Below are 22,248 nucleotides of genomic sequence, written 5' to 3'. Positions count from 1 at the left end.
CGGGGCCGAGCAGGGGCGAGGCGCGAAGGGAGAGGCGCCGAGCGGGACCGGGAGCGCGGCCAGGTGAGACCGCCGGGGCGGAGGGGGCGGGGGCTGCGCCGGGCGGGCTTCGGCGGGCGCGGGGGGCGTGTTTGCGAGTCTGGGGGCGGCAGGGGGAGTGGGTCCGAGGGCGGCCGCCGGGGTGCTGTTTGCGCGCTCTCGGATCCCGGGTGGGCTCTGCCCCCGTCCGGGCACTGCCTGCGGGGCTCGGGGTGTGCGGGACTGTGTGCGTGCGCGCGCGTGTTTGTGGCGAGGGGCCGCCGGGTGTGTATCTGCGTATGCGCTGGGCCGTCATTGTGCCTGCCCCCAGCGCGGGGCGCGGGCCTGCCCCGGCGCAGTCCCTCCTGCGCGGGGATGTTTTCCAAACAGGCTTCCTGCGGAGACGGGCTCTGCTGCAGCCCTAGCTAGAGGGGGGAGCGCCGCCCCCACAGGCCTCCAGAGACCCGGGCGGCCCTGGGACTGCAGACAGACACCTGAGGGAGGGAGGGGGCGCGCACCCGGGAGGGGTCCAGAGGCCTGCCCGCCCGGTGAGGCCAAGGTGGGGAGACTGAGGCAGACGGATGGGGAGAGGAAGGTGACCAGACAGACGGAGATGGGGAGGAGGGTGGGAAGAGAGACGGCGGAAAAAGGACAGCCCAGGAGGGCAGAGAGTCATTGAGAAAAAAGACAGACAGACAAGAGGCCTAGACCTGCAAAGGGGCTGAATGATTAAGATGGATAGATAGATTCCAAAGACCCCACAGAAGGGTTACTCAGAGGCCACTGGGCCAAGAGCCAACCCAGCAACTAAGTCTAAGATGAGGAATAAGGGTCTTCCAACTCCTGAGGTGTCCCTCTTCCAAGCAGATCCCAGACTGGTGTCCTGGCCAAAAAGAAGCCTCTGGCCACCCCATGTTGGTCCACCCCTATGGCCCCACCAAAGATCCTGACTCTCTGAATGGGGCGCCCTCTCCCCTTGGTTCCATCCCACCTGGTTCCCTTCCCCGGTATCCTGGCAACCCCCGGACAGTTTAAAGGAGGCAGAGGTGGAGCAGTTGCCATAGCAACAGAGGTGGTGAAAGGTCACTTAGCCTAGGTGGCCCTGCAGCAGGCCTGGGCTGGCATTGAGGGGGGGTTGGGATGGGAGGTTGCAAAATTCTTTTTCTCCTCTCCCACTCTGCCCAGAATGGTGCTAGAAGGAAACCCTGAAGTGGGGTCTCCCCGAGCCTCAGACCTTCGGCATCCAGGGACCCAGGGCTCTTGTGTCCTCTCTTCTCCTGGTGAAGATGCACAGCCAGGCGAGGAGCCCATCAAATATGGCGAACTCATCGTCCTGGGGTGAGTGACCCTGGTCCAGGTGGGGCAGGGCACCAGGCACCCCCAGGGCAACAGACCAAGGGCCCCAGCTCTCCCCACGTATGACCTTCTGCTGTTCGTCCCTCCTCACCTTCCCAACTGAGAGACAGAGTTGATCAAACCCACCTCTATTCTTGTTATTTTATCTTCCCATTTTTTATAAATTACTGAGAAATCTCTTACTACCCACCTAAGTTTCTGATCAGAAAAAAAGCAGCACCATCTGCCTTTCAAAAGCACCTAGCAGATGTAGGCTGGCGTGAAGAACTCTGGTTCTCCAGCAAAAATGCTTGGTTCAAATCCTGCTTCTGCAAGTTGCTTAACTTCATTGTGCCTCCATTTCCCCATCTTACAAGTAGGGATGATAATGATACCTCAGAGGGTTGTCAGAGGAATGAAGGAGGTGATTTCTGTAAAGCACGTAGGACAGTGCCTGGCACATATCAGGTGTTCTGGGAGGCAGGCTTGTGCCAAGCCCTTTCATGGACATTATTTCATTTCAATCTTCACAAAGATGCTGTGAGGAAGGAGGTGAGGAAACCGAGGCTCAGAGAGGGGAAGTGACTGGTCCAAGGGCACACAGCTGGTAAGTGGCAGGGCTGGGATTCGGACCTAGGTCTTTCTCACTCCAGGTCGAGTGCACTTTGACTAAGCCACAGCTGACCCTCATGCTACAGATGAGAAAACCGAGGCCAGGAGGAGGGAAGCGATGTGAGCTGGTGGCTGGGTAGACCTCATTCCCTTCCTGGTCTCCCCCTGACCAGAATCCTTGCACCACCCACTTAGCGCTGCCCCCAGGCGCAGATCCCTCTTCTTCCTCCCCCATCCACACTTCCTTTTGGCCTCTCTCTCTGCCATCTGCACGGAAGAAGATATTGATGAGCTCTGCTATCGTTATGATTATTTAGAAATAATAGTGGCTACTGTTTGCTGACATGTACACGTCATGTGCTTTTTCCTAATAAGTTAACATTTATCAAGGGCTTGCAATCTGTATATGCCAGACTCTGCGCCAAGCATTTTCAAAGGCTTTATCTCATTTAGTTTTCACAATGAACCTGCGAGGTAGGTCCTGATTAATTAGCACCATTTTACAGAGGTTATGTGATAAGTGGAAGAGCCAGGATTGAAGCCAGGCCCATCTGAGTCCCGAGCCTGTGTCCAGAACTGGCCCACACCCCGTAAGTGGGAAGAGTTTACGAGGGCAAAAGTGATTTTGCCTCTGTCAGGGCTGCTTGCATGAGAAAAACAGCTGCTGGGTGTCCCAAAGGAAGGGCAGACTTTCATCTGAGGGCGAGGCCACTGATGAGGGAGGCTGTAGACCTAAGGGTAGAGGCCCTCTTCGCTGCGGTTAATGCTTGCTAGAACAATGAAGCCCCACGCTGGATAGAGGCACCTGGAGAGCACACTGAAAAGACCCCCTGACAGTCCCATCCCAAACCTACAGAATCAGAGTCTCCATGGGTAGAGCCAGGGAATCTACATTTTAACAAGCTCACAAGAAAACTCTGAATCAAATGGTCTTTGTCTGTATTTGGCACCTCTTCATCCTGGCACTCCTAGCTCCAAAACCTTCTGTAGCTCCCTAGTCTCACAGAATAAAGTCCAGACTCCTAAGCTTGGTGTTCAAGGCCCTTCCCCCAGCTTCATCTGCCTCTACTTCAGCTCACCACCCAAGTCACCACTCCCTGATCTCACCAAACCCTGCCAGTCTCAGGCCCTTCGCTTGGGGCAAGCCTTCCCTCTGGAAGGGCTTCTGTAAGAGAGGCCAGAGTCAGACAGACCTGAGTTCAAATCTCTGACTTTTTCACTTACTAGCCTGGGACCTCAGGCAGGTCAATTTACCTCCCTGAGCCTCAATTTTCCTTATCTGTAAAATGGGAAGAAAGATGCCTGGCAGGACATTGCACAGATTCCATTAGGTAATTAATAATGTGAAACTCCAGGAACACAGGAGGCTCCAGTCCATGGCAGTGATCAAGGCTGTGACTCACCCCATCTTTGCCTTCCACAGTCACTCCCTCTGGATAAAAGCTGGAAGGAAGGTAGTAATTGGACATGTATGGATATATGGAGCTGGTGGCATTGTGGGTCTGTCTGTTTCTTTCATTCTGGTTTCCATTCGTACTTGTGGTATCGTAAACGAAAGTTTGTGGTAAAGGTGAATCCTTTCCAGTTCTTCAAGGCCTACTCTCTGAAACCTGATTTGAGAATTCCCTTCTCCTGCCTCTGGGCTTGTGGTACAGTTCGTGCCCAGCTTCCTTGAAAAGCTCAGGACACCCCTTCCCTGCCACCAAGGGGACAGAACTGACCTGCGGTGTGCCCACCCAGCACCCAGCAGCTGACCAGTCAGGTGTCCAGGAAACACTGGATAATTGAATGAAAGGCTTTTTGAAGATATTCTGCCCCTCATCCTACTCCCCAAACGCAGACTGGTAGGGTATGGTCTCCTAGTTTCCGCTGGTTATAGAGTTTGTTTATGAAGGTAAACTGCCCAGAAGTTGGCAGTTCCTCCAAATCTCTCAGGGGCTCACTTTCTCTCTCTCTCTCTCTCTCTCTCTCTCTTTCTTTCTCCCGGCAACCCCTTCTTTTTAACCCCCTACACCCACAGCTACAACGGGTGTCTGGCAAGTGGGGACAAGGGCCGCCGGAGAAGCCGCCTGGCGCTGAGCCGCCGGCCCCATGCCAATGGCGTGAAGCCCGACGTCATGCACCACATCTCCACACCGCTCGTCTCCAAGGCAAGCAGCTTGTCCCAGCGGACCTGGACAGAGGTCCTGTGCTCCTTGCCCAAGTCCCAGGTCTTCGGCCTTCCGGGTCCTACCCACACGCGACCGCACTGGAGCAGGGGAGCCCCCTTGTGTCTTCACTCACTTGCGGCCTTGGGCTGCCAGAGAAATGGTGTGGGGGAGGGATCCCTTGTAGTGCACTGTAGTTACAGTTCACAAAATGTTTCTTGGATGACCAGACCCCAGCCGTTGAATGGAAATGGTCAGCATCATTTTGAGGCAGCCACGGCTCAGAGGAGGGACATGACAGTCACACAGCAATGGCAAAGGAAATGCCTTTGGCTTCAGAGCACTTGGGTTAAGATACTAGCTCTCCTGTGTCTAACTGTGTGTCTTTAGGCCAGTTTCTTCTCCTCTCTGAGCTGCAGTTCCCTCTGCTGTAAAATGGGAATGATAATGATGCCTCCTTCTTGGGGTGGCCGTAGGGGTCAAGTAAGGTAACTTGCATATAATGCCGGCCACACGGCACTGCCTTGGTGAGGGTAGAGCAGGCCTCTCGCTGGGATTGGCCGGCGGGCCTTGGGTTCTAGCCTCTGGCTCCAAGGCTTACACTTCTTCTGGCCACATGCCCTGGGAAATGACTTCTCCTTTCTCCCCACCAGGCACTGAGTAACCGCGGCCAGCACAGCATCTCGTACACGCTGTCCCGGAGCCACTCAGTCATCGTCGAGTACACACATGACAGCGACACGGACATGTTCCAGGTACGCTCAGGCCCCTCTGCCTGCCTCTTGGTCACTGAGCCACCAGGCCTCGAGGTCCAGCTCTGCGGGCGTTCCAGGGTGAACCTGGAAGACCAAGGCCGTGGTGAAGTTGCTCTGGGGGCCCCCAGTACAGTCGACTATGCTCCAGATGAAGAAGCAGGATGTCCAGGGAGGGCTGTTGACTTCCTGGAGTCACACAGCAAATCAGTGGCCGCATCAAAATTTTAAAAACCCAAGACCAGACACCCAGGCCACAGGAGGCCATGCAGCTTAGGGGTTCAGAGTGTGGCATGAGAATCATACTGCCTGGGTCAGATCCCAGCTCCATCACTTACCAGCTGGGTGACTTTGGGCAAGAGTCACTCACTTGCTCTGGGCCTCAGTTTCCTCCTCTCTGCAGTGGGCCCATAACATACCGCTCCATGGACTATCAGGCAGATCAGCGGAGATACTGCACGTGAAGCGCGGGGCTTGGTATCTAGTACCTACAAAAAATGCACTCCCAGACTGGGTGTCACCTTTCCACTGATCATTCAAAAAAAGAAAAAAAATCAACTCATGTTTATTGAGTAGGGGAGACAGAGAAGCCCCAGACCCGAGTGACTGGATATGGAGATGCCAGCAGAGAGCCCAGAGGGCCCGGGGAGCTGGGATGGTACTGCTCCCTCCGTGTTGTTTGGTGACCCTGCCTACAGAGCAGCTGCTGGGAACCCCGGGCTGGCGGAGGCTGGGGGAAGCCCTTGGGATTGACCTGCACACATAGCCTCTCTGGGCTTGCTCCCCGCTTCGTCACAGATCGGCCGCTCCACGGAGAACATGATCGACTTTGTGGTAACAGACACATCCCCCGGGGGAGGGGCTGCCGAGGGCCCCTCAGCCCAGAGCACCATCTCCCGCTACGCCTGCCGCATCCTGTGTGACCGCCGGCCGCCCTATACTGCCCGCATCTATGCCGCTGGCTTCGATGCCTCCAGCAACATCTTCCTTGGAGTGAGTGAGCCCCCCAGGCAGGGACTGGGACGTCATCTGAGAGTGAGCAGAAGGGTCGGGTAGGGAGGGGCAGCGCCCTGGGGTGATGGGCCAGCCGGCACCCATCCTAACCAGGACCTGTGCTGGGACCAGCGATGCCACTTAACAAATGAGCACTGAGAGGCTCCGAGAGTTCTGGCTGTGCAGTGTCCGTTCCAGTCCTCTCTGGGTCGCCTCTGACCGTGAGGGTAGAAGGGCAGCATCCCTGGCTCACAGCTGGCTGCGGTGGGGGGGGGGCACTCGGAAATAGGATCTGATCCACGTGTGGTCTCAGGAGCGGGCGGCCAAGTGGCGGACCCCCGACGGCCTGATGGACGGCTTAACCACCAATGGGGTCCTGGTGATGCACCCAGCAGGCGGCTTCTCGGAGGACTCAGCCCCGGGTGTCTGGAGGGAGATATCTGTCTGTGGGAACGTGTACACTCTGAGGGACAGCCGCTCTGCACAGCAGCGAGGGAAACTGGTAGGTGGCCTGCTCCCTGCCCACCTTCTCCCCTCATCCCTGCCGGATCCTTCCCCCTGATCTCCTCCCCTCCTCCCCAAAGGAGCCCCAACAGGCTCCATCTAGGGGTCTTGTACCACTTGCCCCACAGAAAGGGCCAGACCAGAGTCTCCAGAACGTAGCCCACGTGCTGCCGGAGGCCCGTGGGGTGGCGTGTTTAGAGCAGACGTGAATGCTGCAGTTCCCGGTGGCTTTAGGGAGGCTGCAGTTGGAGGAATCACAGCCTCTTACGAGGATGACACTTGGCCCAGGTGTGAGCGGATTATAGCCTAAAGTATTGGCAGTCTGTAAGGTGTCTCTCACGTTCAGACGGATTTAGCCTTATTATCCTCGCCTCGCCGGAAGGGCCCTTAGAGGAGTTCTGACTGAGGGGACAGTGAAGGCTCCACATGGCACAGATTAGAGAACCCAGGTTCAGAGCTGCGAGAGTCCTAGAGAGAGGTAGGGGCCAGCCCAAGGTCATGGGGCCAAGCTCGTCAAATGGGCCATGATGCAGAGCTCTTCAGCGTGTGAGCACATCGGGCCCGCGGAGGAGAAATCTCAGGGAAGAGCAGGGCTTCTCTTTCCAGAGCATCAGTTCTACCGGGAGATCTGGGGAAACGTTACTTTTAAAAACGCTGTGCACGTGAATTTCACTAGCACCCGCTTGCGGGGTACCCACGACGTTCCAGGTTCCGTTCCAAGCGTTTACAGTGATTGATTCGTGAGAACCACTTGAGATAACGGGAAGTATGAGAAGTAGCATCCAGCCTGAGGATAAGGAAATTAAGACGCAGAGAGGTTGAGTTACTCGACCAGGGATGCCGAGTTATAGACAGCGAAGCCAGAATTCACACCCAGACCGGCTAGCTCTAGAGTCCTTGTTTTTAGCCACAGCCATGAGGACAGCGGCCTTGGGCCGAGTCCCCAGGTTTCAGATAGAAGAGTTTCCCACTTGTGCCCTTAGGAGAGAGCCTGGGGGGAAACCTCATTTTGGTCCAGATCTCCTGATTTGACCGATGACATGACTAAGTCCCTGTCCCACTGTGAGGGACAATGCATGCCTGGAGACTTTGACTTGCCCTCCTGTGTGGCTTCTCAGCCCTCCTGGCTCGTCTGCCTCCATCCTCGCCGCTCATCTGCCCCAGCCCTGCCGTCTCCTCTGGCCTAACTGGCCCCCCTGTGCAGGGTGTGTTCTCCAGGGAGGCTTGGTGGGATAGACAGGTGGCTTGGCTGAGGGGATGGCCGCCCAACGGCCAGGGGTTGAGCGGCCTCTTGAGCAGTAAGGCCCTTCTGCTGTCTCTGGCAGGTGGAAAATGAGTCCAACGTGCTGCAGGACGGCTCCCTCATTGACCTGTGTGGGGCCACTCTGCTGTGGCGCACGCCGGCGGGGCTGCTGAGGGCCCCTACGCTGAAGCAGCTGGAGGCCCAGCGGCAGGAGGCGAATGCGGCACGGCCCCAGTGCCCCGTGGGCCTCAGCACCCTGGCCTTCCCGAGTCCGGCCCGGGGCCGCACAGCACCCGACAAGCAGCAGCCCTGGGTCTACGTCCGGTGTGGCCATGTCCATGGCTACCACGGCTGGGGCTGCAGGAGAGAGCGGGGCCCCCAGGAGCGCGAGTGTCCTCTCTGTCGCCTCGTGGGGCCCTACGTCCCCCTGTGGCTTGGCCAGGAGGCAGGCCTCTGTCTGGACCCCGGGCCACCGAGCCATGCCTTTGCACCCTGCGGCCATGTGTGTTCGGAGAAGACTGCCCGCTACTGGGCCCAGACGCCGCTGCCCCACGGCACCCACGCTTTCCATGCTGCCTGCCCCTTTTGTGGGGCCTGGCTCACCGGCGAGCATGGCTGCGTCCGCCTCATTTTCCAGGGGCCGCTGGACTAGGCTCCCCCAGGGTCCCGGCTGCCACGCCCACCTGCCCACCTAGATCCCCCACCTCCTGCAGCCCAGAGGGAGCTCTGCATGTGGGACTCTACCCGCTGGCACATAGCCACACCAGATGGACATGTTGGATGGATGGGCTATGCTCCTCCCCTCTTAACTCTGGTCCCTGAAACCCCTACCCCAGTCGGAATGACGGGGCCCTCAGCACCAGCTCTGTCCCGGGCTGATGGAGGGAAGCCCATCCCTATGCCTGGCCCTTCCTGGTGTGTCCCGCATCATGCCGCCTACACTGTGTCCCTGGGGGCGTGAAGGGGCCGTGGGTTCCTGACCCCCAGCTTAGGCTGGCCGTGCCCTGAGCCTGCCGACCCAGCCCCAGATACTCACCCCGCTGCTGCCCTGGGTTCCTCTATAAATCTCGCTGCTCAGCCTGCCCTCACAGATCCCGCGTGTCCGGGGTGCGCGTGGTGCCACCAGCCCCTGCATGAGTGAGGGGTGGGCAGCAGGCCGGGGCCTGCATCTGCTGGTACCCACTGAAGGCTGGACTCCATGCCACGTGGGATCTGGGGACACAGAGACGATCAGACTTGGTTCCCTGCCCGGTGGAAGGCACAGTCTAGTGGACGACAGACCCGATTACCGAATCGGGTATTACCTGGTGCACGGTTTCCTGGGCACCAGGATCAGAGAATCATCAAGGGCTGTAGAGCTGGTCTCCCAAGCAGGCGGGAGAGTGAGGGAGGCTCGCGTGGGAACTCCCTACAGGAAGGGGAGGGTGCTCTGGGCAGCGGGTAGCTGAGCACAGGCGAGGGTGTCAGGAAGCAGGGACCTGAGTGAGGGGCTGGAGAAGGGGCTGCAGAGGGGGCAGAAAGAGGGCTGGAGCAAGAGGTTGGGGCTGCCCTGACGGGGAAGATGCTGGATGGAGGCTTTGGAACCTCATTTGTGGACAGTCAGGAGCCGGGGGCGGGGAGGGGACTCGGAGTCCTGGAGTGCTGGCTGTGACAGAAGGGCCACTATTACCAAGTGCCCACCGTGCCCTTCACTGTGCTGCTGCTGCTAATAACTATCTATTAACTAACCAGAAGGTTTTGCTATTTAATGCTCACAGTAGCAGGGTGGGGGCGGGGAGGGGTTACCGTTTCTGTTTACAGGGAGATTAAGGCACAGGTGCCAAGTCCGACAGCTAGAAAGTGGCCAAGCCAGGACCCAGATCCGTGACTGCCTGCCTGGCCTCAGCCTGGCCTCAGCCTGGCCTCAGCCTGGCCTTCTCCATCACCCTGGGCTGCTTTCCTTGGATGGGGGTGGGAGGGGAGGGGCAGGCAGCCCTGGTCACCGGCGCAGAGTGTGCAAATGTGTGGCAGAGAATATGCTTGACCCACAAAGGAGCTGGGTCTGGAGGGGCAGAAAAGAGAAATGAGGGGTGAGGACATTGGGCTGGGGCCTGGTGGCCCTTGGTTGCCATGGAGACCAAGACGGAACTGGACCCTGACTCATCTTGGCTAAGCAGCACCTCTCCCTGAGAACCAAGGCAGGGTCGCTGTGCTGCTGGGGTTGCTCTTAGACCATTCCTGGGGGGAGCAAGCTAGGGAGACTGGTAAATGGAGATTCTGGAAATATAAAAAAATCTGGAAAAGAAGCTGCTAAGTATAGGCCCCCTGGCCATCATCCCCAGTTGAAGACAGCCGCCAGAGCCTTACTATAGATTCCAAGGGGAGGGCCTGCTGCAGGCCGCACAGCTGGTGGGGGCCACAGAGACCAGACCCGGGCTCTCCAGAGGACAGAGGGCTCCTGAGGGTGGTGAAAAGGGGATCTGATGAGATTCCTGCTCCCGGGGCCCCACATACCACAGTGAGGGAGCCCAGATGGGGAGACTCAAGCAACTGTGGGAATATTGCAAGCCCTACATGCACACACAAAACACTGATAATCCAGTTCTCTATTCTGGCCCTATTGGGAACCAGGTAAGGGATGTTCTGATCCTGTTTCCAGTAAGGAGAGAAGAGAGAAGCACAGAGCATGGTGCCGCCCCAGGGAGAACTTGATCTTGGCCCACCTCTGCCCCTTTCCAGCTCTTGGAGCGTCAGTCTCCTCACCTTTTAAATGGAGTAGCAATTCCTATATGACCAGATGGCTGTGAATGTACTGAGAGCACCTGTAACACAGCAGGTATTTAATGTTCATTCCTCACCTGCCCTTCCTGCATGTCCATGGGGAAGAACCAAGGCTAGGGATGGCCGAGGCTCCAGTGAGTGGATTTCTCTGTGTGATTATGCATGTGTGCGTACTGGGGCCAGTGGAGGAGACAGCGTGGTGGAAGTTCTCAGGAAGGCTAGACTCCAGTTCAGGGACAGCCTGGGTGGCCTCAAGGAAGTCAATGAAACTAATAGCCCCAGTTTCTCCATCTCCTACAATGGGTAAAATGGTACTATCCTATCAGGGTTTTTACAAGAATGAAATAGCCTCCATGTTAAGCTGGTAGCATAGGACCTTGTGTGTTAACTGTGAACATAAAAATGTGGCTTCTTTGAGGGTCCCAGGAGTCCTGAGATCTTGAGTCTCTGAGAGCCTGAGCAGCCCGTTGATGGCTAGAGAGCGCCACCTCCTTTACTGGTGCGGCGCTCAAATTCACCCAAGTCAGGGGAGTATACCCATTTTAAAGACAATAAAAATTGAGGCACAGGGAAGAAGAGGGGTGACCTTCCTAAGGACATAGAGAATTTATTGAGCTTTTCTCGGTGATGATAGTCCTCATCGGAGCCAGCCCCTACGGGCACAACACTAGGGAGCAGACTGCCTAGTCATCAGTTTACTCCCAGCTATAGCATCGTTGGGAGTGGAGGCAATTGTTAGCTGGGTTTTCTGGCTGAGGAAGCCAAGACTAAGAGAGGTAAAGTGTCCCCCCCAAGGCTACACAGCCAGTAGATGATGGTGGCGGGATTTGACCTAGATGACCTGGCTCCGCCCACGCTGACCCAGGCCCCTCACAATGTTCCCCACTGAGCCCAGGCCTGGCGCCAACGCTCGGACAGGCCATGCCCGAACCAGGTTGTCCTCTTGTGAGTCAATGCAGACGTGCAAAGCTGGACCTCAGGCCCAGCTCGGTCCTGGGCCGCCTTTTGGGGTCACAGGCCGCTCTCCCTTCCATCAGGCATCGCGCGAGCACCAACAAGCTCCAGGCCCCTCGCGTCCTTGTGCTGAGGAAACCGGCTCAGAGACGTTTAGTGGCTGCCTTCCAAGCCCTAGCGAATCGATGGCGGTGCAGTGAAGCACTTGTCCCCGCAGGGGTGTGATCGCCTCGGCTCATCGGCAGCTGACCTTGTAGGTTCCCAGTGTCCTAAGAGTCTCCACCCCCTGACTCTCGAATCCAGTGAGGGAGGGAGAGTCACATCACTTCCCGAGCGCAGGTTCCCACCTGCAAAACTGAGGTCCCGGGACCCAAAGGAGGGCGGCGCTGGGGCTCTGTGAGGGAAGTCTCCGCTGCTCCGTACATGACACCCATGTCCCCCCGCCCAGACTCGAAGCGACCTTGTCAGCCCGGTCTGCCGGGACTAGGCCGCGGCCAGGCCGGCCACTCCGGTTCCTGGCCGCAGCGCCAGCACCCTCGCGGACAAAGGCCAAGGCCGCTGGGGCCATGCTGCACGCGACCCAGTAGGGCCCGGGAGCGGAGAGCGGCAGGCGGGCGGAGCGCGCCGAGGGGCGCCTATTGGCCGGAGCTGACGCCCATCCAGGCCCCGAAGCCCGACGATTGGCCGCGGGGGGCGGAGTTCGCGGAGCCCCAATGAATGGGGGAGCCGGAAGCAGGAAGTGAGTTTTCGATGAGAGCGGCTGCTGCAGGTGAGGACCGGCGCCCGGGTTTCGGGGTCACAATGCGTCATTCTCGGGGGACAGGGCGATCCTGGACCGAAGGCAGGATTATTCCTTTTCTGCCTTCCATCCAGTACCCCTTCCACATTCACCGCGGCCCCGAGGCCAAGAAACCCTCCGGGCAGCAAAGAGTTAACCCCGAGGGTTGTGCTGTTGGGGCGGGGCATCCGGAGCGGTGGGGGAGGCTGGACTCTCAGTCCCGGGAGGGGAGGGCGGTGTGGAGAATGTCCTGGGTTGGGAGATCCCGTGTCCCAACGGGATTGTGAGACTTCGGTAAGTCGCGTGGTCTCTCTAAGCCTCAGTCTCATTGCCTGTAAAATGAGTTTTCTTCCAGCTCCGAACTAACGTGGCTCTGTAGTTCCCCTGGCCAAGCACAGGGAGAGGGTTGGAGGATGGAGGGCCAAAGAAAAGGTGTTTAGAAGGATGAGAGTGAGACAGATTGCACACCCTCCTGGTGAGCGCCCCCATTTTATAGAGGTGGAAACTGAGGCACAGAAAAGTGAAACAACCGACTTGGTTTTAGGAGCTAAGGGCTGAATCAGGTTTGGAACCTGGATTTTCCAGCTGGTGGCCTGGAACTCTACCCTTGCCACCACAGTGCTGGGTGAAATTGAAGAACTTATGGGAGAATTCTGAAGAGGAGGCTAAGAAGTCAGGGAAGGAGTAGGGGCGCCTGAGGGCCCTGGGCTGGGAGTCTAGAGATTCAGGTCTCTGCTTCTGACCTCTCCCTTTGTGTTAGTAGGCAAAGCTCCTAGCCTCTCTGGGCCTCGGTTTCCCCATTGGTAATACTAGGTAGTTTAATTCAGTCTTTAAGGTTAAGGGCCCGAGGCCAAATATGACCTACCGGTGTATTTTGTAATATATTTGCGTGTGTTGCCCAACCTCTGAGCCTCAGTTAACATATCTGCGAATGGGTTTGAGGAAGGATTAAATGAGACCATGAGAGTGCTTAGCTAGGTGTGTAGTCAGTATGTGGTAAATGATGGCTGTGATGATGGTGATGGTTCTCAGCAGGGCCCATGGCGGACGCCCAGTACATCCTGCCCAATGACATCGGTGTGTTTAGCCTGGACTGCCGGGAGGCCTTCCGCCTGCTGTCGCCCACAGAGCGCCTCTATGCCCACCATCTGTCACGGGCTGCCTGGTATGGAGGCCTGGCAGTACTGTTGCAGACCTCCCCTGAGGCCCCCTACATCTATGCCCTGCTCAGTCGCCTATTCCGCGCCCAGGACCCCGACCAGCTGCGCCAGCTCGCCCTGGCTGAGGGCCTTACCGAGGAGGAGTATCAGGTCAGTTCTTTTAGGTCATTTGGCATTTCCTGAATGGCTTCTGGGTATGAGGGACCACAAGCAGGAGTACAAAGGTCCTTCTCTGTAGAGTAGACCAAGGGCTACAAATATAGGAACATCTCCTGGAGCCTCAGTCTTCCCATCTAGAAAATGTGCATGAGGGTAGTCTGTACCTCCTGGGGTTGCAGTGACCTGATTCCAAGATAAATAGTGGCCACTGTGAGTAAAGGAAACGGCAATGGACACTCAGAGATAGTAGAGGAGGGAGTCCAGGGTAGGAATCAGGAGGTCTGAGTTCTGGACCAGATCTTCCTCTGCCATGTTGTGGGTCCCTGCCTGTGCCCTGGCTTTTGTTTGTTTGTGGGTTCATTGGCCAAGAATTACTTAGACGCATTCGTAGTGCATTGCTGCGGTGCAGAAAGACACAAAACGAAACGTGAACATCGCCTATTGGATGGTGGCGTGTACAGCCTTTCAAGTCCTCTGTCTGTGTATTGCATTCCTCTATGTGTACATGCGCATGTGCACCGGTTCCTCCCTTTGTCTTTTACATAAATGAGATCATACTCTCCGTGTTCTTAGGAATCCTACTTTTTTTTTTCTTTTTTTTAATTGAACACCATGTCTTGGAGAACTTCTGTGGGGTACATAGAAAGGCACCTCATCCTTTTTGTTGACCGTGAAGCACTCCACTGCAATGTACACCAGAATCAGTTTAATCTTTTCCTTATTGTTGGACATTTGGATTGTTCCTGGTTCTTCTTAGAACTAGTGCCACAGTGAGCATACTTGTGCACATGTGTGAGGAGGCTCTATTTCTAGAATTAGCATTGCTGGGTCAAAGGCTCTGTACATTTACAAGTGATCGATGTTGTTAGGTCATCTTTTATAAAAGTTTCACCAACAATGTATGAGAAAGTGGCCTGTGTTTCTACCTGTAAAATAAAGGGATTGGATTGCTTATCTCTGAGCTGAGGCCCAGGCTGTTTCTTCTCCTTTTCTTTAACTTTTAGTGATCACATCCCATCTCTAGACCTTGACTTATTAAAAGAGCTAATGGCTGGGAAAGTGCAACCTGAGTGTTGCTATTCTCCGTGGGATACTTTTGCTTGCAAATAGCAGAAACCCGCCTCAAACTGGCTTGAGTGGAAATGCAAATCATGACTTCCAGTTTCCAGTCCGGCATGTAAGGAGCTCATAAGTCACCAGTCTGTCCTAGCAAGTAAAAGGTGGAATACGCTGGAAAAATCAATAACATTTTATCTGTCCTTAAGTAAGTGAGGCCACAGGGCTAACTGCTGCCCCCACATGGGAGAGACAGACAGGTGGGTACAGAGAATCACAACTCACCAGTGCAAAAATTCATGAGCAGAAGCTTCCCCCAGAGCCAGTGCTGGAGTCAGAAAACCTGAACTGTGATTGACAGATTGCTGGAGGCTCAGTGTGGACAGCTCTGAGAGTTTAAAAACTCCAGGAGAACCCAGTCAGAGGAGGGGTCTCCACACTTTCAGGAATTTGGGGAATTTTACCTCCAGGATCTTGGTCCTCACAATGGATTGGATTTCAGAGGAAAAGCCCCTTGTGCTTCTGGCCAGGGGAGGGGCAAGGGAACCATTTTTGAAAAATGCCAGAACATTCTGTTCTTCCCAGTTAGCTCTCGGGAGAAACTGTATCAGCAGAGCCTAGAGCCTAACTGACCTGGGTGGAGGAGAATATCCCATTTCAGACAGTTCAAGAACTGTCCTGTCCCACCTAAGGAGGAGGGCGGGGACATGGGACAGAGAGGCGCATGTGAAGTTCACTGAGGTAAAGGTTCACTGAGAAACTGCCGATACCTAATCATGGGCCTGGAGAATGCTTCACCTGCTCCCACATCTTACCATCGTATGACTGAAGGGCCCATTTACCGCAGTTCCTTTTACCAGTGCATCATGTCTGACTATCAAGAAAAAATGACAAAACATACTAAAGGCAAAAAACACAGTTTCAAGAGACAGAGAAAGCATCAGAAGCAGATTCCGATGTGGCAAGGATGTTGGACTTACCAGGAGTTAAAACAACTATGGCTGATATGCTAAAGGGCTCTCATGGATAGAGCAGACAACATGCAGGAACAGGTAGGCAGAGACTTGGAAACCCTAAGAAAGAACCCAAACTGTTAGAAGTCAGGAAACATAGAAAAGTCCTAGAAGAAGCCAGAGAAAAAATGGATTTTACCTTTAGAGGAGCAAAGATAAGAATTTCATCCAGCTCCTCAGAAACCACACAAGCAAGAAGAGAGTGGATTGAAGTATTTGAAGTATTGCGAGAAAAAGCTACCAGCCAGGGGCGCCTGGGTGGCTCAGTGGGTTGAGCCTCTGCCTTTGGCTTGGGTCGTGGTCTCGGGATCCTGGGGTCAGGCCCTGCATTGGGCTCTCTACTCAGCGGGGAGTCTGCTTCCCCCTTTCTCTCTGTTTGCCTCTTTGCCTGCTTTCTCTGTCAAATAAATAAATAAAATCTTAAAAAAAAGAGAGAGAGGAACAGAGGAAATCCTTCCTAATTAATTCTGTGAGGCCAACATTATCCTAATACCAAAACCAGACAAAGGCCATACAAGAAAACTACAGCCCATTCTCTCATTTACATAGATTAAAAAAAAATCCTCAAAAATATTAGCAAATCAAATCCAAGAATATGTAAAAAACCATACACCATTACCTAGTAGGATTTATCCTGGGCATGCAAATCTGTCTCAACATTTGAAAATAAATAATTCATCACCTCAACAAGCTAAAGAAGAAAACCACATGATCATATCAGTAGATGCAGAAAAAGCATTTGACAAAATCCGGCACCTATTCACAATCAAACCAAGCAAATTAGAAATAGAGGGGAGCTTCCTCAACTTGATAAAGATAAAACCTATCTACAAAAGCCCTACACCTAATATCATATTTAATAGTGAAAAACTCAACGCTTTCCCACTTAGATCAGGAACAAGGCAGAGAAGTCCCCTCACTGGTTTTCAGCATTTTACCAGAAGTCCTAGCTAATGCAATAAGGCAAGAACAGGAAATAAAACGTATGCAGATTAAGAAGGAAGACACAAAACTGTCTTGGTTGACAGAAAACATGATTGACCATCTATGTACAGAATCCAAAAGAATTGACCAGAAAACTGAAACTCATAAGTGATTATAGCAAGGTTGCAGGGTGCAAAGTTAATATGCAAAAATCAGGGGCACCTGGGTGGCTCTGCCGTCAATTGTCTGCCTTCAGCTCAGGTCATGATCCCAGGGTCCTGGGATTGAGTCCCACCTTGGGCTCTTTGCTCAACAGGGAGCCTGCTTCTCCTTGTGCCTGCCTCTCTCCCTGCTTGTGCTCTCTCCCGCCTCTCTCTCTGACAAATAAATAAATGAAATCTTTAAATATGTGTATAGATAGATAGATAGATATAACCAGTTGCTTTTTTTTTTTTTTTTTAATTGATTTGACAGAGAGAGACAGTGAGAAAGGGAACACAAGCAGAGGGAGCAGGAGAGGGAGCCAAGCAGGGAGCCTGATGTGGGGCTTGATCCCAGGATCCTGAGATTATGACCTGAGCCAAAGGCAGCCGCTCAACAACTAAGCCACCCAGGCACCCCAGTCGGTTGCTTTTATTTTATTTTATTTTATTTTATTTTATTTTATTTTAAGATCTATTTATTTGTTTGTTTTATTTTATTTTTATTTATTTTATTTATTTGACAGACATAACAAGTAGGCAGAGAGAGGGGGAAGCACGCTCCCTGCTGAGCAGAGAGCCCAATGTGGGGCTCGATCCCAGGACCCTGAGATCATGACCGAGCCGGAAGCAGAAGCTTTAACCCACTGAACTACCCAGGTGCCCCAGACAGTTGCTTTTAATATACCAGAAAGGAACAATAAAAATTCAAAATGAAAACCATAATACTATTTCTAAATAGCACACAAGGAAGTAAAATACATAGTTTGAAAATACAACAAAACGTGTTTTAAAACTTGGGAAAATTACAAACTGATGAAAGATATCAAAGAACTTAATAAATGGAGAGATAGTCCATGTTCCTGAATAGGAATATTCAGATTTTTAAGGATGTCAGTTCTTGGGGCATCTGGGTGGCTCAGTCACGTAAGTGTCTGCCTTTGGCTCAGGTTATGATCCTGGGGTCCTGGAATCAACCCCACGTTGGGCTCCCTGCTGAGCAGGGAGTCTGCTTCCCCTCTTCCCCTCACCCTGTTTGTGCTCTCACTCTCTCAAATAAATAAATAAAATCTTAAAAAAAAAAAAAAGATGTCAGTTCTTCCCAACTTTATAGATTCAATGCAATGTGATTAAAAATCCCAGTTATTTTATTTTCAACACAATATTGGGGAAAGAGGGAAGAAGAAGAACAGAGCTGGAGGATCACACTCACCCTCAAGACTTACTCTAAAGCTGCAGTAATCAACACAGTGTGGTGTTGGCAAAAGGGCAGACAAATAGATCAATGCAACAGAATAAAGAGCCCGGAAATAGACCCCCATAAATACAGTCAACTGATCTTTGACAAAGGAACAAAGCAGCACAATGGAGTAAAAATAGTCTCTCTTTTTTTTTTAAGATTTTATTTATTTATTTGACAGAGAGAGAGATCACAAAGTAGGCAGAGAGACAGGCAGAGAGAGATGGGGAAGCAGGCTCCTTGCTGAACAGAGAGCCCAATGTGGGGCTCAATCCCAGGACCCTGAGATCATGACCTGAGCCAAAGACAGAGGCTTAACCCACTGAGCCACCCAGGTGCCCCTTTTCACCAAGTGGTTCTGGAACAACTGGACATCTACTTGATAAAAAGAAAGAAAAAAAGAAGAGGAAAAAAGAATCTAGACCGGACATGGACATTACATCTTTCACAAAAGTTAATTCAAAGTGGATCAGAGATTTAAATGTTAAATGCAAAAGTGTAAAACTCCCAGAAGATAACATAGAAAATCTAGATGACCTTGGGTATGGAGATGACTTTTTAGGTACGACACCAAGTATGATCCATAAAGAAATAGTTGATAAAGCGGGCTTCAGTATATTTAAAAAGTTCTGCTTTGTGAAAGAAATTGTCAAGAGAATGAAAAATCAAGCCACAGACTGGGGTAAAAATATTTGCAAAAGGTAATATTTGATAAAGGACTCTTAGCCAGAATACATGAAGAACTCTTAAAACTCAACAATAAGAAGACAAGCAACCCAATTAAATGGGCCAAAGATTGTAACAGATACTTCACCAATGAAGAACGCAGATGGCAAATAAGCCCGTGAGAAGATGTTCTACATCATATGTCATTGGAAATTGCAAATAAATAAAGTAATGAGAGAAGCACGACACACCCATTAGCTTTGCCGAAATCCACAACACGGATGACACCAAATGCTGTTGCAGGGATAGCAACACCAGGAACTCTTGTTCATTGCTGGTGAGAATGCAGAATCATATAGCTGCTGTGGGAGGTCATTCGGCGTCTTCTTGCAAAAGAAATCTACTCTTCCTGTGGGATCCAACAGTCATGCTTCTTGGTTATTGACTGAAGTGAAATCTTGAAAGGAGGTAAAAACGTAGGTCCACACAAAAGCCTGCAGATGGATGTTTGTAGCAGCTTTATTCACAATTGCCAACGATGGGAGCAACCAAGATGTCCTTCAGTAGCTGAGCTGACAAATTGTGATCCATCCAGACAATGGAATTTTACTCAGTGCTGGAAAGAAATGAGGTATCAAGCCATGAAATACATGGGAAGGTCAAGTGCGTATTACTAAATGCAAGAAGCCAATCTGAAAGCCTACGTACATGTGATTCCATCTATACGATACTCTGGAAAAGATAAAACCGTGGAGATAGGAGAGATCAGTGGTTGCCAGGCATCGAGGGGAGGGATCGTAGGACGCTAAAACTACTCTGTAGGACAGAGTAACGTGCCGTACGTAATAGAGGACATATGCCATCCATTTGTCCAAACCCACAGAGTGTGCACCAAGAGTGAACCCTTACGTAGACTGGTCTTGGGTGGTGATGTGTCCAGGTACGTTCACCTGTTGTAACAAATGTGCCACTCCAGTGGGAGACGTTGATGATGGGGAGGGCTGTTCGTGTGGGGGGTCAGTGGGTACGTGGAGAATCTGTATACTTTCTCCCCAGTTTTGCTGTGGCTGTAGAATGCTCTAAAAAATAAAGTCTATTTTGAAAAAGAGAACGTTACTGGCTCATATAATTGAAAAGTCCATGGCTAGAGCAGGCTTCAGTCATGGCTGGATTCAGGGGCTCAGGGATACCATATTGATGCAGTCTTCATCTCTCAGCTTGGCTTTCTTTCTTCACTGCAACAGGGGAGGTCCAGGGGCTCCAGGCTCTATGATCCCTTGTATAAAAACAGAGGCTCTTTGGCACTAGGAAATTGCCTAGGTAGGGCTCTTACCGTCTAGCTTGAGCCTGAGCCTACCCCTGGAGTCAGGGAAGGGAGAGCCCTCCACCTTCATAAGAGGAAGGTCTTGTTGCCAGAGGAAGGGAGACTGAGTTTTGGGCCTGTGATGATGTCCGGATGACCAAGGGCCCTCCGGCCCTAACATCTGATGCTTCCGATGCCAGCTACCTGGCTGGCTGGGAGCAGAAGACAGGCTTTCTGCACAAGGAGGCAGAGGCACAGTGTTTCACAGGTCATATGGAACGGCCGTGGGTGGCTGAGAGGGTGCTGGGCATAGCAGGAACAAAGGTGGGTGTGTTTGGGGGCTGCTGAGAAGACCAGGCTGGCTGGACAATGGGCATGTGAAGTTGGTCTGGGAAAGTATGTTGGGGCCAGACTGGGGCCTCCTGGGATCTGGGTCCTGCCCCCAGCTTTCCCAGCCTCGCCAGTACTGGTTCCTCTGGGTGTTAACATCTCAGGCGGGAACCTCCCTAGGGTGGGGTTTGGTGGGGGGGGCGGACACTGTGCTTCTGGGTCTCTGATGCCCACCTCCCTCCAGGCGTTCCTGGTCTATGCAGCCGGTATCTACTCCAACATGGGCAACTACAAGTCCTTTGGTGACACCAAGTTTGTTCCCAACCTGCCCAAGGTGAGTTGAGGGCGGGCTGGGGGAGGTGAGGAATTTGGGGCCGGTGGGATGGTAGTGGGGGGCCTGGTCACTGCCATGCTCCTCACCTAGCGAGGGAAAGCAGTGTGTCTTCCTGACGGTGCTGACTTGAGGGCAGACAAGGGGAGGGTGTGTGAACTTCAGTGCTTGCAAAAAGGGAGCCTGGTCATCTCATCCCTGGGGATGGTGGAGAGGCCCAGGCACTGTGAGTCCCTTGCGGGCGGGGACTGTGGAGCTTGGGCCCATCTGGGGCATCAGCAGTTCTTACTCCCGGGCTCTCAGCACTCACTGTCCACACAAGTCGCCTGGCCATCTTGTTGAAATGCAGCTTCTGACTAACAGGTCTGCGGGGGGCCTGAGCTCCAGCATTCCTTCAACAGCACCGATGCTGCCTGTCGCTCAGCTGCACTTTGAGCCAGGCCTTAGGCTGCGGGAGAAGAGCTGGGGGGTGGATGTGGAGGGTGCAGAAGACAGGCTTGGGCGCTGCGGCCCAGCCAGTGGCCTCCTCCCCTGCAGGAGAAGCTGGAACGTGTGATCCTGGGGAGTAAGGCAGCCGGGCAGCACCCAGAAGAAGTCAAGAGCCTCTGGCAGACCTGCAGGGAGCTCATGTTCTCTCTGGAGCCGCGGCTTCGACACCTCGGGCTGGGGAAGGAGGTGAGGACCCCCCATCGTGCAGGAAAGTGGAGGGCATCCTTTGGAAGTCACCTGGAGCGGAGGCAAGGGTACCGGGTAGGGAGGCAGTGGGCTTCCGTTCTGTCATTTGTAAGCTAGGAAGCAGGTTGGATGCAATGCTTTCTGAATGCCCTTCTCATTCCGACAGCCTAGGGTGGTGTGTGCAGGAGGGAAGAAGAGAAGAGCTGAGAGAGGGAGCTGTGGAGGGGCAGATGGGAAAGGGAGGAGCCTGGGCTTCCCGCCTCTGGAGGCCACTTGGCCACCACGTGGTGCAAGGGACATGGCAAGGCTCTGGGGTGGGCCAGCCCGCAAAAGGCTGGAGCAGAGCTTCAGGAAGGCTGGAGATGGGCCTCTGTGTGCGATTTGTGTTACGGTTTTCTCCCCTGGAAAGAGATGAGGAGGGCAGGGTAGACGCGGCTGGGAGGAGGTGCGGGGGCTTGGAGGAGTGTGTCCCGACCACGGCAGTTCCTCCTTCCCACCTGTCTCTTTCCCCGACAGGGAATCACCACCTACTTCTCTGGGGACTGTACCATGGAAGACGCCAAGCTGGCCCAGGACTTTCTGGACTCACAGGTTTGAGGGTTAGGGAACTTGGGACGGGGGGTTCACAGGGTCCCCTTGCCACTGGCACCCACTCCGGGGTCTCAGCTTGGGTCCAGAGACACAGCATCCTGGGCGTTTGAAGTAGGAAAGACTTGGGAATCCTTGTCTAAGAGTTGGCCTGGCTCCAGCGAGGCAGACGTTCCCACATGTGCCAGGGACGGAGCCCCCCCACCCCCACCCCCGCCCGCCACAGGCTGGAGGCCTTGGTGACAGCCTGTGGGCAGGACAGTGGAGACCTCAGAGCCACTTCCGGTTGGGCTCTGGAGTCCACTTGTGGTGTTTACCCCCCAGCAGCTGCGTAAGCAGTTTCCAGGTCTGCTGCGTCGCCTCGCCCTGGGTCAGCGCTTAGTAAATGTTGGCGCTCAGCACATAGAGCAGAGCGTCTCCGAGAGCCCGGCCTGGGCTGCCCACCCGCTTGCTCCCCTCGCTGCAGACTCAGGCAGCCTCCGGACCTCCTCTTCCCTTTCCCTCCTC

General features: G+C 53.7%; 2 protein-coding genes across 7 annotated transcripts in view; both read left to right on the top strand.

The window, feature by feature from the left end:
- LOC111149797 (pellino E3 ubiquitin protein ligase family member 3) lies at positions 1 to 8,694 on the top strand. Of its 3 annotated transcripts, none has more exons than XM_022507069.1 (7): positions 1 to 63; positions 1,204 to 1,356; positions 3,986 to 4,115; positions 4,766 to 4,867; positions 5,663 to 5,857; positions 6,171 to 6,359; positions 7,687 to 8,694. In XM_022507069.1, exons 2-7 carry the CDS (start codon positions 1,205 to 1,207, stop codon positions 8,254 to 8,256), a joined length of 1,338 nt encoding a protein of 445 aa, XP_022362777.1. In that variant the 5' UTR covers positions 1 to 63; position 1,204; the 3' UTR covers positions 8,257 to 8,694. The 3 variants fall into 3 exon arrangements, with proteins under 3 accessions (XP_022362777.1, XP_022362776.1, XP_022362778.1); XM_022507068.1 differs by lacking the exon at positions 1 to 63 and adding an exon at positions 1,889 to 1,960 and having other exon boundaries at positions 1,205 to 1,356; XM_022507070.1 differs by lacking the exon at positions 1 to 63 and having other exon boundaries at positions 1,205 to 1,345; positions 4,092 to 4,115.
- Positions 8,695 to 12,060: 3,366 nt separating this feature from the next.
- Positions 12,061 to 22,248, top strand: part of LOC111149678 (dipeptidyl peptidase 3) — a 30,267-nt gene continuing 20,079 nt past the window's right edge. Inside the window, exons 1-5 of one of the 4 annotated variants that reach the window (XM_022506896.1) lie at positions 12,061 to 12,087; positions 13,132 to 13,406; positions 20,392 to 20,481; positions 21,016 to 21,153; positions 21,670 to 21,744. In XM_022506896.1, coding sequence (XP_022362604.1) covers positions 12,069 to 12,087; positions 13,132 to 13,406; positions 20,392 to 20,481; positions 21,016 to 21,153; positions 21,670 to 21,744 — 597 coding nt within the window. In that variant the 5' untranslated portion in view covers positions 12,061 to 12,068. Of the gene's footprint in view, positions 12,088 to 12,284; positions 12,391 to 13,128; positions 13,407 to 20,391; positions 20,482 to 21,015; positions 21,154 to 21,669; positions 21,745 to 22,248 lie in introns of those variants that run through there. The other 3 variants (XM_022506897.1, XM_022506898.1, XR_002640771.1) reach the window with 3 other exon arrangements.

The sequence above is a fragment of the Enhydra lutris genome, unplaced genomic scaffold (assembly GCF_002288905.1).
Source record: "Enhydra lutris kenyoni isolate GAN:26980312 unplaced genomic scaffold, ASM228890v2 scaffoldscaffold22, whole genome shotgun sequence".
Lineage (NCBI taxonomy): Eukaryota > Metazoa > Chordata > Mammalia > Carnivora > Mustelidae > Enhydra > Enhydra lutris.
The sequence above is the reverse complement of the archived record's forward strand: the minus strand, read 5'-3'. Positions and strand labels throughout refer to the sequence as shown.

Bases quoted from the DNA above. Each gene is read 5' to 3' on its own strand.
- LOC111149797 (XM_022507068.1), top strand. From the start codon at position 1,205: ATGGTGCTAGAAGGAAACCCTGAAGTGGGGTCTCCCCGAGCCTCAGAC. The intron at 1,357-1,888 runs GTGAGTGACCCT...ATCTTCACAAAG, and splicing joins GGCGAACTCATCGTCCTGGG to ATGCTGTGAGGAAGGAGGTG. The intron at 4,868-5,662 runs GTACGCTCAGGC...GCTTCGTCACAG, and splicing joins GCGACACGGACATGTTCCAG to ATCGGCCGCTCCACGGAGAA.